The sequence below is a fragment of the Ovis canadensis genome, chromosome 9 (genome assembly GCF_042477335.2).
Source record: "Ovis canadensis isolate MfBH-ARS-UI-01 breed Bighorn chromosome 9, ARS-UI_OviCan_v2, whole genome shotgun sequence".
Taxonomy (NCBI): Eukaryota; Metazoa; Chordata; class Mammalia; order Artiodactyla; family Bovidae; genus Ovis; species Ovis canadensis.
This window is the reverse complement of record NC_091253.1, coordinates 96,459,035-96,474,934: the sequence shown is the minus strand read 5'-3', so window position 1 is coordinate 96,474,934 and position 15,900 is coordinate 96,459,035. Positions and strand designations below refer to the sequence as shown.

Sequence of the window (15,900 nt, the reverse complement as noted above, 5' to 3'; positions counted from 1 at the left end):
TGGAATAACTAGATCAAACACTAAAAACTGCCTTCCCCAAAAGTTCACACTGATTTACATTCTTATCAGTGAGTAATGTATGTATGACCGTTTCATCATACTCTTGCCAATTTTAAGTTTTAAATTTCAATCCTCCTTAGTTCCATGGGGTTGCAAAGAGTCAGACATGGCTGAGCACACACACATGCATTCAGTTTGAGAGGGGTAAAAATGATTTCAATTATTGTTTAATCTGGCTTTCCTTGTAGCTCAGTCGGTAAAGTATCTGCCTGCAGTACAGGAGACCCGGGTTTGATCCCTGAGTTGGGAAGATCCCCTGGAGAAGGAAATGGCAACCCACCCCAGTATTCTTGCCTGGAAAATCTCATGGACAGAGGAGCCTGGTGGGCTGCAGTCCGCGGGGTCACAAAGTTGGGTGCGACTGAGCGACTAACACTTACTTACTGTAATTTTAATTTACATTAGTTTTAAATATACACTTTTCTATTTACATTTCTTTCATGGCTTTATTTGTTCACATTTATTCATTTTTATTGAAATGTTAAAGTGTTCTCTTATTTATTCATGACATTTATTCTTTGTATAGTTAAGGGCAACCTTTGTCCATGCTGTGTGCTAAGTCGCTTCTGTCGTGTTAGACTCTTTGCAACCCTATGGACCACAACCTGCCAGGCCCCTCTGTCCACAGGATTCTGCAGTTAAGAACACTGGAGTGGGCTGCCATTTTTTTCTCCAGGAGATCTCCCTGACCCACAGATCAAACCCGCATCTCTTATGTCTCCTGCATGGGCAGGCAGGTTCTTTACCACTATTGTCACCAACTTTTGTCCATAATATGCAGCAGATATTTCCCTCTGAACTGTCTCTTATTTTTTGTTTAGACATACAAATGTTTCTAAATTTATATTTAACTAAATATTATTGTTTCCTCTGATCTTCCATTGCTTTTAGCTTCAGAAAGTCTTTTCAGATCTCATTATTAAATTTCTCCCTATTTTTTCTTTTCTCAATATATTTTCCTCTTTAATATTTACCACCAATTCCTTCTGCAATTTATTGGAATTAAAGTTTGATGATATATCCTTACTCTTCCCGTTCCCCAGTAGCCAATTTTCCTAGTATCATTTACTGAATAATCAGTAACTTCTTTAGCAACTTGTGACGTTTATTATAAATGAAGTTACTGTATATAAAGGAGCCTATTTGGGGTTCTAATACTGTCCACTGATAGTCTTTTATATATACGTTTTTTTTAAATTAGAGAATAATTACAATATTGTGATGGTTCTGCCATATATCAACATGTCTACTGATATCTTAAATCTTGTGTTGAAACCAAATTATTGTAGACTATCAGTTTAATATCTCACAAGGAATTTCTAACCTTCAAATTCCTTTTCTTACTCTTCTTTTTAAAACTTCCATAAGCATTCTTATCTATTCATTTTTGTGAATACTTTTTAGGATCACTCTGTCATTCAAAAAACTAGTAAAGATTATACTAGAATTAAGATAAAATTATAAATTAATCTGGATAGAGATGTAACCTCCAGAATATTCAGTATTTTTATCACGAAATGTTTTTTATAACTACTTTAAATCTTCCATATTTATTATTAAAATTTGGTTGTTTTATTTATATAATCAAGCATTTCTTATTAGTTTATTTCTAAACATTTTATGTTACAGATATTGTGTGCGTGTACTCAGTCACTTCAGTCATGTCGGACTCTTTGCGACCCTGTGGACGGCAGCCCGCCAGGCTCCTCTGACCATGGGATTCTCCAGGCAAGAAAGAACACTGGAGGGGGTTGCCATGCCCTCCTCCAGGGGATCTTCCTGACCCAGGGATCGAACCCGCATCTCCTATGCCTCCTGCATTGGCAGGTGGATTCTTTACCACTAGCACCAACTGAGAAGCCCATAGTTGTTACTACAGCCATTAATTTTGAGAATAACTTTCATATCCTTATCTGGGTATTGCTGTTATAGAAGAAAGCTAGTGGCTACTTTATTAAATTTTATTTTTATTAATATTAAAATCTGGTGTTTCAGTGAGTTATAGGTTATTCTACAACTACAGTCTAACCTAAAATTATGTAAAGCTACACTCAGCTCTACTCATGGGTGATTAGCAGGAGACGCACCACTGCTGATTTAGAAAGAATACTGAAGTGTGACTGGCTGTTAAGATTCCGCTAAACAATACTGACTCAGTGACTGCAAGATGGTCTGGAAGGTATCTGCCAGAGATAGACATAATGACTCAACTTTTACCTTGAAGAATTCGCACACTGACAAGTATACACAAGCAGACGGGAGCCTTGAGAACTGCATGGAAAGTATTAAAGAGTAAACAGGGACTAAAATCTCTGTAGGAGTGGGGGCCAAAGGGCAACACTGTGGGATAAGAGGAATTTGAAATGAACTCCACAAGCTGAACATGGGCTTCACAGGGAAAGACGGTGGGATGGAGAAGGGAAGGGCTTCCAGGAAGGGAATGAATGGGGTCCACGTGGCACACAGGGCGAGGGCAATGCAGGGTTATCAGTAAAGTCAGCAGTGCAGTCTGGAGTGTTTAAAGTGCAAGGCACTCCTGCAGAACAAAGACAGGGCAAGTGTTTGAGAGGACACTTGTGAGGGGTCTGGGTGAAAGGGGAATGAGTTTGTACTCAGCAGAAAAGCTCTGAGGAACCTAATCCAAGAATGACATGAACAGGGCTAAGTTTTAGGAAGATTCCTCTACCAGTTTGGGGCACTTAACAGTAATGGAAAAACTTTCTTTAGAATTAAACATGTCAAATGTATAAAGTAAATATGACAAAAATGAATGTCATAAAATTATACTAGTTATAGTAATATTATGTGTTATGCAAGTTATTTTCTAAGTAAGTACTTAAAATGTCAGAATGCAAAGCTTCAGTTCATAATCTTTAAATGTAATTAAAGTTTCCCTAAAGAGAATATATATTTGACATTTATGGATGACAGCAATAATATCTAAATGGCTATTTTAAGAACAGATATCATAAATCTGAAACAACTCTGCCACTTAACTCTTTTAACAAGACCTTTTTCCAAAGCATACATGAAAGTTTGTCAAACCTTTCATTACCAAATCTCACCCTACAGAAAAAGGAATTGTTATGATTTACATATAGTTCTCTTTTGAAAAGCTGCGTGGCTAAATAAAGCAAAGAAACTAATTTCAGCTAATCACAGTAAAACTGTTTTGCTAGCATGTCAAATAATTTAGCCAGTATATCAAAATAATAATGTACACAGGCACACACAGTTTTTCAACTAAGTGTATTAAAGATAAACAGATTCTAAATTATCCTAATATGGCATTTCCTATAAGCCAAGATCCTACTCAGAATCTGCATCCAATCTTGGACAAACATAGTTAATACACAGCACTTGATCTCACAAAGAGATCCATCCAACCTTCTTTCCCTAGAAAGCCTTTATCCATGGACGTTCTGTAAAGTCATTTGTTTGTTGTCTTTCATTGGCACTGGCTCTCTCCAGCTGTGGTGAGTGGGGTGGTCCTTGCCGTGCGGTGGGGGCATCTCTTGTTGGGGAGCATGGGCTCTAAAGTGTGGGGGCTGTGGCAGCCGCTGCCTGTGGGCTCTGAGCACAGGCTCAGCAGTGGTGGCACATGGGCTTAGCTCCCCACAGCACGTGGGATCTTCCAGGACCAAGATCGAACCTGTGTGTCCTACACTGGCAGGCAGACTCTTAACCACTGGTCCAGCAGGGAAGTTCTACCCACTGACTTTAAAAAAATATGTCTCCTTATCCTACTTTCCCAAAAGACATTAAATGTGAACTCAGAATAATCTTACTGGGAAGGCCTGCCTATTATACCCTGGGGACTTGTCTCAGGACTGTTTTCCTACTTCAAAGACTCAGAAATCACAATCCAGGATGTCAGTGTCACCCTGCTGGTTAGCGTCTATGATCAGAAATACTTCAGTGTGGGTTTCAGGGAGGGTGAATGCCACCCTCCCGTGCTTTCAGAACTCCAGAAGCACCGTGAAAGTACACACATTCTTATTCCCAGAAGTACTGTGATTTACTTGCAGATGTAATTTACTTGCCGCAGTGGGTAAGGGTTACTGTAGAATATTACCATATACCAGATAGATCTTGAAAACAAAGTGCCCATCTGAAGGGAAGAAAAAAGAGGGGGGAAAAAAAACCCTTAATCTTAAAGAGTAAGAACTGATTCTTCACTGAACACACATTTTTGAAGCTGATAATAAGAGAACTCTGTGTACAGACTGTCACTTGAATGCGCGCTGAACCTCAGACACAGTACAAAGCACAGCTCCTCTGGCAACACTGCCTATAGCTCCTCTACCTTCTCCATTTACAACTGTTTACACAATGGCTTTACAGGCCTTAACAAACTAAAATACTTTATCATTTTTACACAGAATATCTTGACACAGATTGAATGAAGAATATAAAGGTGATTTGTGTATGGAAGACCTCAAATTTTATCCACTGTTTTGTGAAATGATTTTAGTTTTGGCAAATCACACCTTCCTGTAGAGGTGTGTTTCCTAGTTTATGTAAAAGCAATGTTGTTTATTGACAAAGTTATATCAGTATAAATTTCAATTAAAACATATATTTAGTATTATACAGAAAAAATCATGAATCCCCATTATAATTTTAAGGAATGGTCAAAAGAAGTTAAAGTGACTGCAGTTTGATCTTTTCATCTACTTATTACTGATAAATTATATTTTATAATGTATATACTCAAAATACTATCAGTAGTTCAGAAACAGAAAGGAGGGAGAAAGAGTTAACAAATGGCAACCAGCTTTCACTTCCAGAAACATGAAATTTTAAAAACTGCTTAAAGGAAAAACACTATCATTCTCTTCCCTCCTCAAAATACTTCTTTTCATGTTTCCAATCTCAGTTGCCCTAACTAGACAGACAGCACTCTTCCCTCACCGCCACAATCAATCATCTGCTCTTTCTTATAGATTCTGCCTTCTGCGTCCGTAAGAAATCTACCCGTCACCTGTTCCTGTTCCTGTTCAGTCTCCTCCTCTCTGGTCTTGATCCGTTAGATCTACCCAACACTCACAACCTAACTTAAATTTTGCAGAAATCTTTAAAAAATGGCAAATCCAATCCTGCTTAAAGTTTTTCCTACTGCCATCAGAATGAGGTTCAGATTCATCAACATGCAAAGTACAAAATGACTGTGTGGTCATGAAAGTCATTCTGTCCTGTACTTAATGACCAAAATGTTCATTACAGTCAGCAAAGTCTCAGAAATCATTTACAACATTCATTCACAATGTTATATAAAGAAAACACATGCACTAATAAGTGAAAAGACTAGGAAAATAAACACTAAAATGCTGAATGTTTTCCTCCATATACTTACTATACTTTTCAAAGTTTTTACAATGAATACTTATTCATAGGCAGAAAAAACACTTTTAAAGTAAGTTTTAATAAGACTCTCTGCCTCTAAAGACATTTTAATCTAGAAAGGGGTAAAAAGACATAATCTATTTGTTACTATGATACAACAGGCTAGATATACAGGTTTGTGAATTCTAACCCCATATATGACCATGAAAACCACAGAAGCTGGTGAGATGACTGAAGAGGCACAAAGAGAACACAGTTTTAAGGAAGTAACAGTCAGCCATTCTCCGTGGTTCTGTGAGGTCTACGGATGAGGTGGCAAGGCATTTTTCAACTTGGTCATTACATCTCAACCTTCAGACTTAATGACTCCAAGGCAAATATAACAAAACTGTATTGTATTTTCCTAGAATTTGCCTTGAGTAATCAAGAAAAAGATAAATTGCTTCTAATAATTTAGTTCACAATTGAACTGAAATTTACTGCAGTTAAATAAAAATATTTATTTTTTAAATATTCAAAACAGGCTGTGTCTCTGTCATCTACTCCATCTGAACTGTACCAATGGCAATGAATCAGGATACTTTAATAGTAAGAAGAATCGGTATGCTTTAATAGCAAGAAGAACTAATCATTAGTTAAGTGGGCACAGTGTGTATTATGACTCATACTTGGTATATGAATGAGTTATCTATAACACAGAATAAGAATTTAAGAAGATGAAAAAACATTTTTATAAAACATACCATCACCAAACTGTTACATACAAAGTAATGTTAAATAGTTACTCAGAACATTTGTCTCTTTAAGAGTAAACTCTGAGGCCCTGTCTAACCTCTTTAATTTTACAAATAACGACAACTGGAGGCCAGATCATTAAATGACTTCACCAAAGTCACACAGGAGCTGAGACAGAACTGAATGTCCCCAAACAGTCCATGAGACTAAGACTTTACCATTTTTCTGGTCTCATAGTCACTAGCCAATAAAATATTTTTATTTAACTGCAGTAAATTTCAGTTCAATTGTGAACTAAATTATTAGAAGCAATTTATCTTTTTCTTGATTACTCAAGGCAAATTCTAGGAAAATACAATACAGTTTTGTTATATTTGCCTCAACTTTGTTTTTTCATCTTATTTTGCCATCATTATTTTAGTCAGTACACCAGTTTAACAGCTACCTGCCCTTCCCCCAAAACAAGCAAAACACTCTCTGTTGCTGCTTCTAACCTACTCGGGGCTAATAAAAATAGCCAAAGTAAGTAACAGTTTGGTAACATAAAGTTCTTTAAAATGGTTCTACTGAGAAGTGAGCCAGGCTGATGGGTCAGGCCTTCCACTTTTAAATTTATTCATTTCTTTTTTTTTTTTCCCTTTTACCCACAATACCTCTCTCTCTCTCTCTCTCTCTCTATATATATATATATATTTGAAGGCTTTTGTTAAATACAAAGGTAAAAAGATACATACGGGAGCTTATGGGCCTCTTGCTAGTTTCAGGGCTTGGACTTGGTGGTTATTTTACTACAGTGACTGTTACAGCCCTAATGCAAACTTCTGTAAAGCCCAAGGTAGGAAATATTTTCAGCTTTGCAGGCCATAGGGTTTTTGTCACAACTACTCGACCTTGATGTTTTAGCTTAAAAAGAGCTACAAACTATACATCCACGAATAAGCATGGCTGTATTCCAATAACATTATTTACAGATGCTGAAATCTGAATATCATGCAATTCTCTCACACACACAAAACATTATTCTTTGGGTATTTTTTCCAGTTACCTCCCTAGGATGATGCCTGATTCAACTGTGGAGAACGTGGCCCAGAGCCTGACACACGGGAGGTCCCAGGGCTGGTGCTCTGCAATTAGAACCAGGAGATCGCTGAGAAACCAGCAAGTTCTCTGCTGATCTCAGATCAACAATAGAGCCTCAGGTAAGTTCATGGCTCTACCATTTACCAACTGCATGCTCCTAGGCTAGTTATTTCACCACTCTGCCTCAACTGCCTTAGCTTAATATGAGAATTAGGGTTCATATGAATATTAAGTAATGTGTACATGTTAGAACAACAGTGCCTGGCAATTACTAAGTACAACATAAAAAAATGGTTAAAAAGAAAAGTAAATTCTCTGAGTTTCAATGTCCTTATCTTGAAATGCAGAGGATGGAGAGAAGGAAATAGTAATGAGCAAGCTATACATTTTATCAAAGCTATGCAGTAGATAATGGCAAACACATTTCACAACAGAAAGCATGGCTCGAAGAGTAGCTCAAGAAGTCAGAGTAAAGGTTAGAATTAAGTCTGACTTCAAGTATGTGAGCTTTTGTCCTCTATGTAACTGCCTATAAGTCACTGGTAACTCCTCAAAGGACTGTTGTAATGATTAAGGCATAGTATATATGTAAATTTTCTCTGAATACTGTAAAGTGGTATACAACATATGATCAAGAGTCAGACACAACTTAGCGACTAAACTGCCACCGAACCACCATATTTGGATTAAAGTTGGTATTTCACAGGTGGTAGCTTTAAACTATTGAAGTCCAGATATCTCCACGGGAGTATCTTACAAGAGACCTTACAATAATGCATTAATGCTTTCTAAGTAGTTATTTTTATGAACAGTTTTCAACTTTATCAACAAAAAGGAAATCCTCAAGTTTTGAGGCTACAGAAAAGATCTGCTATGTTTAAGTCAGAAATAATCATGTTTACCTCTTAGAATGTTGAGGATGAAATACGTTAACATATTAAGGGGTATTTAGTAATTGTGGAATGATAAGAGAGAGGCTAGGAGTAAGCTGAGGGTTGGGAAAATGTCCTGAGGGGAAAAGAAAACACACTTGAGGGTTTCCCTACAGGGAGTACCAAGATTAGACTTGCATTCTACAAAGATCATTCTGGAGGGAGAAAACACTGGAAATCCTTGCCTAAGAGGCAAGGAGACTAGATAGGAGGCTGAAATGCTGCCAGGGTAGTGGCGGTGGACTGGACTGAAGGGCCTGGGAGGCAGGATCCAGAAGTCAAGGGCCAGAGTCAAAGACTACTGCCAAGCACTCAAGTTCTTGCTCCTTCCCGGCACACATATTGCCCCTGTGAAGTCAGCTGCGGCCATGTCACTTGTTCAGGCTAGTAAAGAGTGAGATTACTTCCAGGTGAAAGCATTAAAAATCAGTACAGAATTCACTATGTCATATAAACCAAGTGAAAGATGGTGGCTCCATCAACCTGGATCCCAAAGTAAAAATAACATAAAGCAGAAACTCTCGACTCCTTCCCCAAACAAAGCTGAATCTGGATCAGCGCCAAGTAAGGAAACAAACCTTTGCTTTTTATTTTAATACTTAAGGAACATGTATTTATGAGAAATCATGAGGAAAAATATGGCATCATATGCAATATAGAGTCTACTTATTTAATTAAAACATTTTTAAGAGGATATATCATAAATGCTAGGAGCATATATTATAGTCCCCCAAATCATAAAAGTGGAACTCAAAATAAAAATTAAATTTATCTCCCTTCACTATAAATAATAATATAAGCTGCACTTTTTACAAATCTTTGCTTTTCAACCCAGTGAGGTTTGGGGTGGTTGTTGTAGTGTCATTTACCCTATCCTGAGTGAAGCAGTAAGAAACAGTCATTCTAGATACACGCCCAGATTAATGTACAATACCTACAGATGCAAGACTACATCAAAAATGTTGGTAGGTGGGGGCCTTTATTTCCCACAGGAAAAATGAGTACATTTTAAAAGGTAGAAATGATTCTACAATGTACTTCAGAAATTATATTTCTTACGATCTAAGAATTCATACTATAAAGTGTTATGTACTTAATTTCCATTTCAAAAGTGAAGTGTCAATTTGTTCATCCCTTTTTAGCACACATGGGAGAAGGAAAGAAAGTTAAGAACAGATAGCAAGCAAGGCAGAGCCTTTTTCCTTCTTCTATATATTCATCTTTTACAATCAGCTCCTGCCTCTTAAATATAAAAACTACCTCCACCATAATAATTGCTATTAATTTTTGAGAAATGAGTACGTGCCAGGCAAATACACAATGCCTTCACTGCATTAGCTTATTTGAGCCTCATAACTCAGCATAGACCGTCAAGGACTGTCTATTTCCAAACCCTGTGCCTCTCATGACCACTACCTTTCCTCATGAGCATTGATTAAAGGCCAATCGTGGACACTGAAGATGAATTTTAACTGGAATGGAGAGGAGGGAGGATAATTTTAAAAGATAGGTAGGGAAGAAGAAAAAGAAATACGCCTGGAAAGGGGGCACCTTTGGGTAGCCAGAGGGGTATGAGGACAGAAAGGATAGAATCAGAAAGAGGTTCTAGAAGGCAGAAGTGAAAGCCAAGCTAAAACAAAAATTAGCATTAACTAAGCTTTCTTTTCACTCACATACCCTGGGTGAATTCAGTAAACAGTTCCAGTTGCAGGAGCTATTTATTATGTAGATAGCTAAAAAGAGAAATGAATAAGATGTAATAGACTATATCCAATGGGTCCACAAGCCACCTTGCTTAAGGCCAAGAGTGAGAGTTTGACACAGTATCGTGAACTTTTTTAGATAATCTGGGGTTTATAGCTCAGCTCCACCACTTGGTCCTTCGACACTCTTCATGGATCACACTCTTGTCAAGGCAAAGGGGCCTATGTAACTCAGTGAAGCTGTGAGCCTGCTGTGCAGAGCCACCCAAGATGGACGGGTCACAGTGAAGACTTCTGACAAAACGTGGCTCACTGAAGGAGGAAACAGCAAACCACTCCAGTATTTTTACTGCGAGAACCCCATAAACAGGATGAAAAGGCAGAAAGACAGGATAATGGAAGATGAGCGCCCCAGGTTAGAGAGAGAAGAAAGAAAGTGAAGTCGCTCAGTTGTATCCAACTCTTTGCCACCCCACCGACTGTAGCCTACCAGCTCCCTCTGTCCATGGGATTTTCCAGGCAAGAGTACTGGAGTGGGTTGCCATTTAAGGAGTCCAGTAAGCTACTGGGAAGAGAGGAGGGCAATAACTCATAATTCCAGAAAGAATAAGGTGTTTAAGTGGAAACGACACTCAGCTGTGGATGTGTCTGGTGGTAAAAGTGAAGTCCAATGCTGTAAAGAACAGCATTACATAGGAACCTGGATTGTGGTGCTGGAGAAGACTCTTGAGAATCCTCTGGACTACAAGGAGATCAACCAGTCAGTCCTAAAGGAAACCAATCTTGAACATCCATTGGAAGGACTGATGCTGAAGATGAAACTTCTATACTTTGGCCACCTGATATGACAAGCCAACTCATTGGAAAAGACCTTGATGCTGGGAAAGATTGAAGGCAAAAGAAGGGGATGGGAGAAAATGATATGGTTAGACAGCATCACTGACTCAATGGACAGGAATTTGAGCAAACTCCAGGAGACAGTGAAGGACAGAGGAGCCTGGCATGCTGCAGTACGTGGGGTCACAAAGAGTCAGATATGACTTAGCTACTGAACCACCACCACCACCACCACTTGGTAGCTGGGTGATCCTAAACAAGCTCCTGGATGCCTCCATGTCTTCCTCAGTTAAACTATGCCAATAATACCTATTTCAAGAGGCCAGTTTTCTTTTTTCCTTCTTTTCTCTTGACCCCCACAAGGCCAAACTGAAAACTGCCTCTTGTCAAGTTCGTTTTCAATTAATTACCTTAAATTATTTCCAAGTACAAAGTATAAATTATATGTTTAACATATTTTATTATTTTAAAAAACTTATTTAATTTTAATTAACAAATTATAATGAGCCCACATTATATATCCAGGACAAAATATAAAATGAAGAAATGGAGTCATGGGTTAAACTCTATCTGCAAACCATTATTTAGTACCTAGGTGATCCTGGATAATAACAACAGTAATGACGCCATGAAATTAAAAGACGCTTACTCCTTGGAAGGAAAGTTATGATCAACCTAGATAGCATATTAAAAAGCAGAGACATTACTTTGTCAACAAAGGTCCGTCTAGTCAAGGCTATGGTTTTTCCAGTAGTCATGTATGGATGTTAGAGTTGGACTATAAAAAAAGCTGAGCGCCAAAGAATTGATGCTTTTGAACTGTGGTGTTGCAGAAGACTCTTGAGAGTCCCTTGGACTGCAAGGAGATCCACCCAGTCCATCTTAAAGGAGATCAGTCCTGGGTGTTCATGGGGAGGACTAATGTTAAAGCTGAAATTCCAATCCTTTGGCCATCTGATGCGAAGAGCTGATTCATTTGAAAAGACCCTGATGCTGGGAAAGATTGAAGGCAGGAGGAGGAGGAGACGACAGAGGATGAGATGGTTGGATGGCATCACCGACTCAATGGACATGAGTCTGGGTAAACTCTGGGAGTTGGTGATGGACAGGGAGGCCTGGAGTGCTGCGGTTCATGGGGTTACAAAGAGTTGGATGCGACTGAACTGAACTGAATGATGACAAAAGCCAGATTGTTATTCCAGGCTTAGTAGCACTTATTTATGCAGTCGTCTCAATAATCCTGTGAAGTAGGTAACATTACTTTCCCATTTTACATATAAGACAGCGAACCATAAAGAGGATAAGCAACTTGACCGAGAGTCGACAGATTCAGATTCTATGGTGAATTCTATGGGGACAGCAGAATTTCAGATCATCAGCCCTGTGTTCTGGACTATTAGATAATAATCTATAATATACATATAATCACTATCTGTAGAGCTAGTTTAAAGATTAGAAATAATATGTGGAAGCAGTCCAGGACAGTCGGCACACAGTTGGTAGACACGAAAATGCACAAGGAAATATACTGGAGAAGATGCAAATTAACAGAATCAAACTATTCAGGTTCCTTAGTCCCAACCCTCTTTCAAAGTTTAAGGATATTTGATCAATTATTAGCCAAGGCTGGGTCAAAATTCAAGCTTATAGGAAGCTGTGAAAAGGTAAAAATTTAAGGAAGACAACATACTAAACCACCTGTAAACATCAAACTTTCCCTGTACAGAAAACTTATCTATTTCCATGTTGCCACAAGCCTCATTCTAGTCATTGCTGCAGTTGGCTAGAATCAACATGACATTTGCAAAAGGCATTTAAAAAGAAAAGGGTAGGTTGGTTAGAAATATTCTTAACATAAAACAAAACGAGAAAGTTTCTAGAGATAACAATTTATTTTTGAAACAAAGTTATCAGGTTCACTATATATATTGATTCCTGTGATTTGAATGCTAAAATTCTTCAGTTTTTTTTAGGTCTAGTTGAAGGGTTGAGTTTCTGGGCATCTATATGAAAATTCTTTGAACTTCAGAATCGCTGAATTTGAAGAACACAGTAACTAGTTTAACCCCTTCACCTTAAAAAAAGAGGAAAGCAAGGGCACATAGCCAGTGGTAGAGAACCTGCCTGTCAACGCAGGAGACATGAGAGACACAGGTTCGATCCCTGGGTCAGGAAGATACCCTGGAGAAGGGAATGGCAACCTACTCTAGCATTTTTGCCTGGAGAATCCCATGGACAGAGGAACCTGGTAGGCTACAGTCCATGGACACGGCTGAGGTGACTTAGCATACAGCATGCGCTGAAGACACTAAGTTTGTAAATACTGGATCTTTTTTCCCCCTTTTTTTTCTCCGTAGCAGAGTTCCATTCTTCAATCATTTACTAGCAGTGTTTCCATTACTCAATCATTTACAACGCGATGTACATTAGTTAGAAACACCTTAACTGAATAAGCAAAGGATATGAATACAAGACCCCCAAAAAAGTGTAAAGGTGTATAAAAAGATAAATATATTCACAATTGGGAAAAAGGTTATCTGTCCAATTTTGTTGTATCCACTACCAAGTGATTTTAAAATGAAGTTCCTCCAAAGAAAGGTAAAAAGGAGGCTTCCCTCCTTACTACACTGTATTAAAAAAGCAAATTACTTGATGGAAAAAAAATCGTATTAAAAATTTTAGGAAACTCCAAAATAGAGTCTACTTTCTCCTCTATTTACCCAAACTCTTCCTTTAGTCAGACATTGTTAAAAACTTGAGCTAAAATACTGGATGCATTTTGGCAAGTTAGAGGGAAAGCCAGCCTTTATTTATTCCCTGACGGGTGCGACAGCTGCTACAGAATAAGATAACAAATGTTTAAAATAGATATTTCTTTTTTTTTAGATATTTCTTAAAAAAATATATATATATATTTCTACTCCTCTCCTTTCATAGTTAAGAGGGGTCATTTTTAACCAAACTCATATGTCAAAAAAGGAGTAGTTCTTTCTCTACCAAATCTCCTACTGAGGGAGCCCGACACAGATTGGCTTTATCTGTTTGAAATTTCTCAGGGTACGTCAGAAAGTAATTTCCACTTCTGTTATCTCACTCCTCTGCCAGCATTCCACAGGACAGCGCGCCCTCCCAGGGCCGCCCCAAGATCGCTCAAAACAAACAAACAAAAATACTTGGGAGAACAGCCCAGCGGCATGCCACTTACCGAGAACACTGCGTTCTGCAGCCCGAAAGGTATGGGGGTGAGCCTGGCCAGCGCCACCACTTTGAGGCCGCTGCCCCCCTCCACGACGCGGATGACGGCGCTGAGCTTCTCGCTGCTCTGGATCCTGGCGGCTACCCAGGCGGTGAGGAGCCGCTTGCAGACCACGTGGGCGATGAAGGTGCCAATGAGGACGCCCACCACCATCAACCCCATGCCCAGCACGAAGCCGTACAGGTAGCCGGCCGCCACGTTGAGCACGATGTAGCCCCAGCCGCAAGGGAACGAGACCACGATGAAGCCCACGACGAAGAGCAGGACCCCCAGCAGCGAGTCGAGGCTCTCGGCCCAGAGCAAGAGGTGCTGCAGGTACCGGCGGACCAGGGCCAGGGAAGCGAAGCACACGGCGGCCAGCACGCAGACCAGCACCAGGCTCCGGCACCAACAGGTGCTGCCGAGGCAGCAGCAGCGCCAGCTTCTCACCTCGGCCACGTCGACCACCACGCCGCCGCCCCCGGGGCCGCCCGCTAACGCCCCGCCCGGCCCCGGCAGCTCTGAGGCGTCGGGCGGAGCGTGGCGCTCCAGACAGGCGCCGAGTAGCGTCCCCGGGGCGGCCGCGGCCGCCGCCGCCGCCGCCGCCGCGCTCGCCCCGCCCCCGCGCAGGGGCAGGCGCTCCGCCGGGCCGTCCCCGCTGGCCGCCCGCGGTAGGGCCCAGCCGGCCGGCGGCGGCGGCTCGGCGTGGCCCGGGAGGGCGGCGGCGTACTGCAGAAGCCGGGGCAGCGACTGGAGCAGGCTGCCGCCGGCGCTCCACATGCCTCGGCCCAGCGTCGGGCCCTCCTCAACCGGCTTGCGCCTCCGCCGCCGCGGCGGCCGCGCTCGTCAGGCGGCGGGCCTTCATGGCGCCCCGCGCGCTTGGCCTGACTCGCCGCGTTCTCTCGAGGGGCAGGAGAGGGCCTCAGGGAGAAAAGGCTGAGGGCTCGCTGACGGAAGGATGACGCCGTGAAGAGGGAGAAAACTCCCGACGCCACACAGGCGGAGGCCGCCTCTCCGGGGGCCGAGGGGGCGGGGCGTCGGGAGCGCGGGGCGGGGCGTCAGCGCGCGGGGGCGGGGCCTGCGCGAGCGATATTTGGCCCCGCCCCCGCCAGGGTAATGAGGAGGCTGGGTAGCGGCGGCGGCGTCTGGAGGGCTGAGGCGCTGAGGGAGCCGCTGGGAGGAGAAACAGCAGAGACTATGGGAGCGCCAGGGAAGGAGAGGGGCTGCAGTGAGGTGGAGAGTTGGGTGGCGCGCGAGGAACCCTGCAGGGGCCTTCCCGGCCTTCCTAGGAGGCGCATGCGTGCCTGCCTGTCAGGGCAGTGACAGGCCCCGTCCCAGTCAGCCAGCCGCTTGGATTCTCGCCCAATACCTGTTGACTGTTTCTGCAGTAACCTCTGATCGTTTATATCCACAGCTACTGTGGTGGTATTAGAGGAAAAGGAGTTCTTCATCTGTTAAGGACGATTTGCTCATTTTTACCTCCAGGTAGTGAAATCTCCGTGCAGGTTTCAGGTCATCATTTGGTACTTAAGGAACTTAAGGAATTAGGTATTAAAACCCAACCTCGACAGAATACCACTTCTGACCCCAGAAGTCTTTAATTGAGCGCCAGACACCTAGGCTATACTTGTCAAAAAGATACACCGAAGAACATTCTTAAGGATTAGCCGTAACAGATGACTCCTCATGCTGCTTTCCTTTCTTCTTTTTGCCTAGACTCTAAGGTTAGTGTTCCTCAGGCGCTCTTTCCTTCTCTCTGTTTAGAGCTCGCCGAGCCCTCTCATCTGAGCTCATAGACTTGATCCCACTTGGTGTAACCCCCAAGTCTATCTCTTCCTGTCCTTCCCTTGCACTCCAGCCTGTGGACACACCCAGATGGAATTTCTGTAGGTACCTCAAACAGCATACTCTGGTGCAAAAAGGACTTAGTAACTGGTCAAGTCATTAACCCCTGAATCTCAGTATTTGTTTT

General features: G+C 41.5%; 1 protein-coding gene across 2 annotated transcripts in view; it reads right to left on the bottom strand.

The window, feature by feature from the left end:
* The window catches only part of TMEM64 (transmembrane protein 64), a 34,714-nt gene extending 19,766 nt beyond the window's left edge, over positions 1-14,948 (bottom strand). Inside the window, exon 1 of one of the 2 annotated variants that reach the window (XM_069600653.1) lies at positions 13,899-14,948. In XM_069600653.1, coding sequence (XP_069456754.1) covers positions 13,899-14,708 — 810 coding nt within the window. In that variant the 5' untranslated portion in view covers positions 14,709-14,948. The remainder of the gene's footprint in view (positions 1-13,898) is intronic. The other variant, XM_069600652.1, reaches the window with a different exon arrangement.
* Positions 14,949-15,900: the final 952 nt, after the last annotated feature.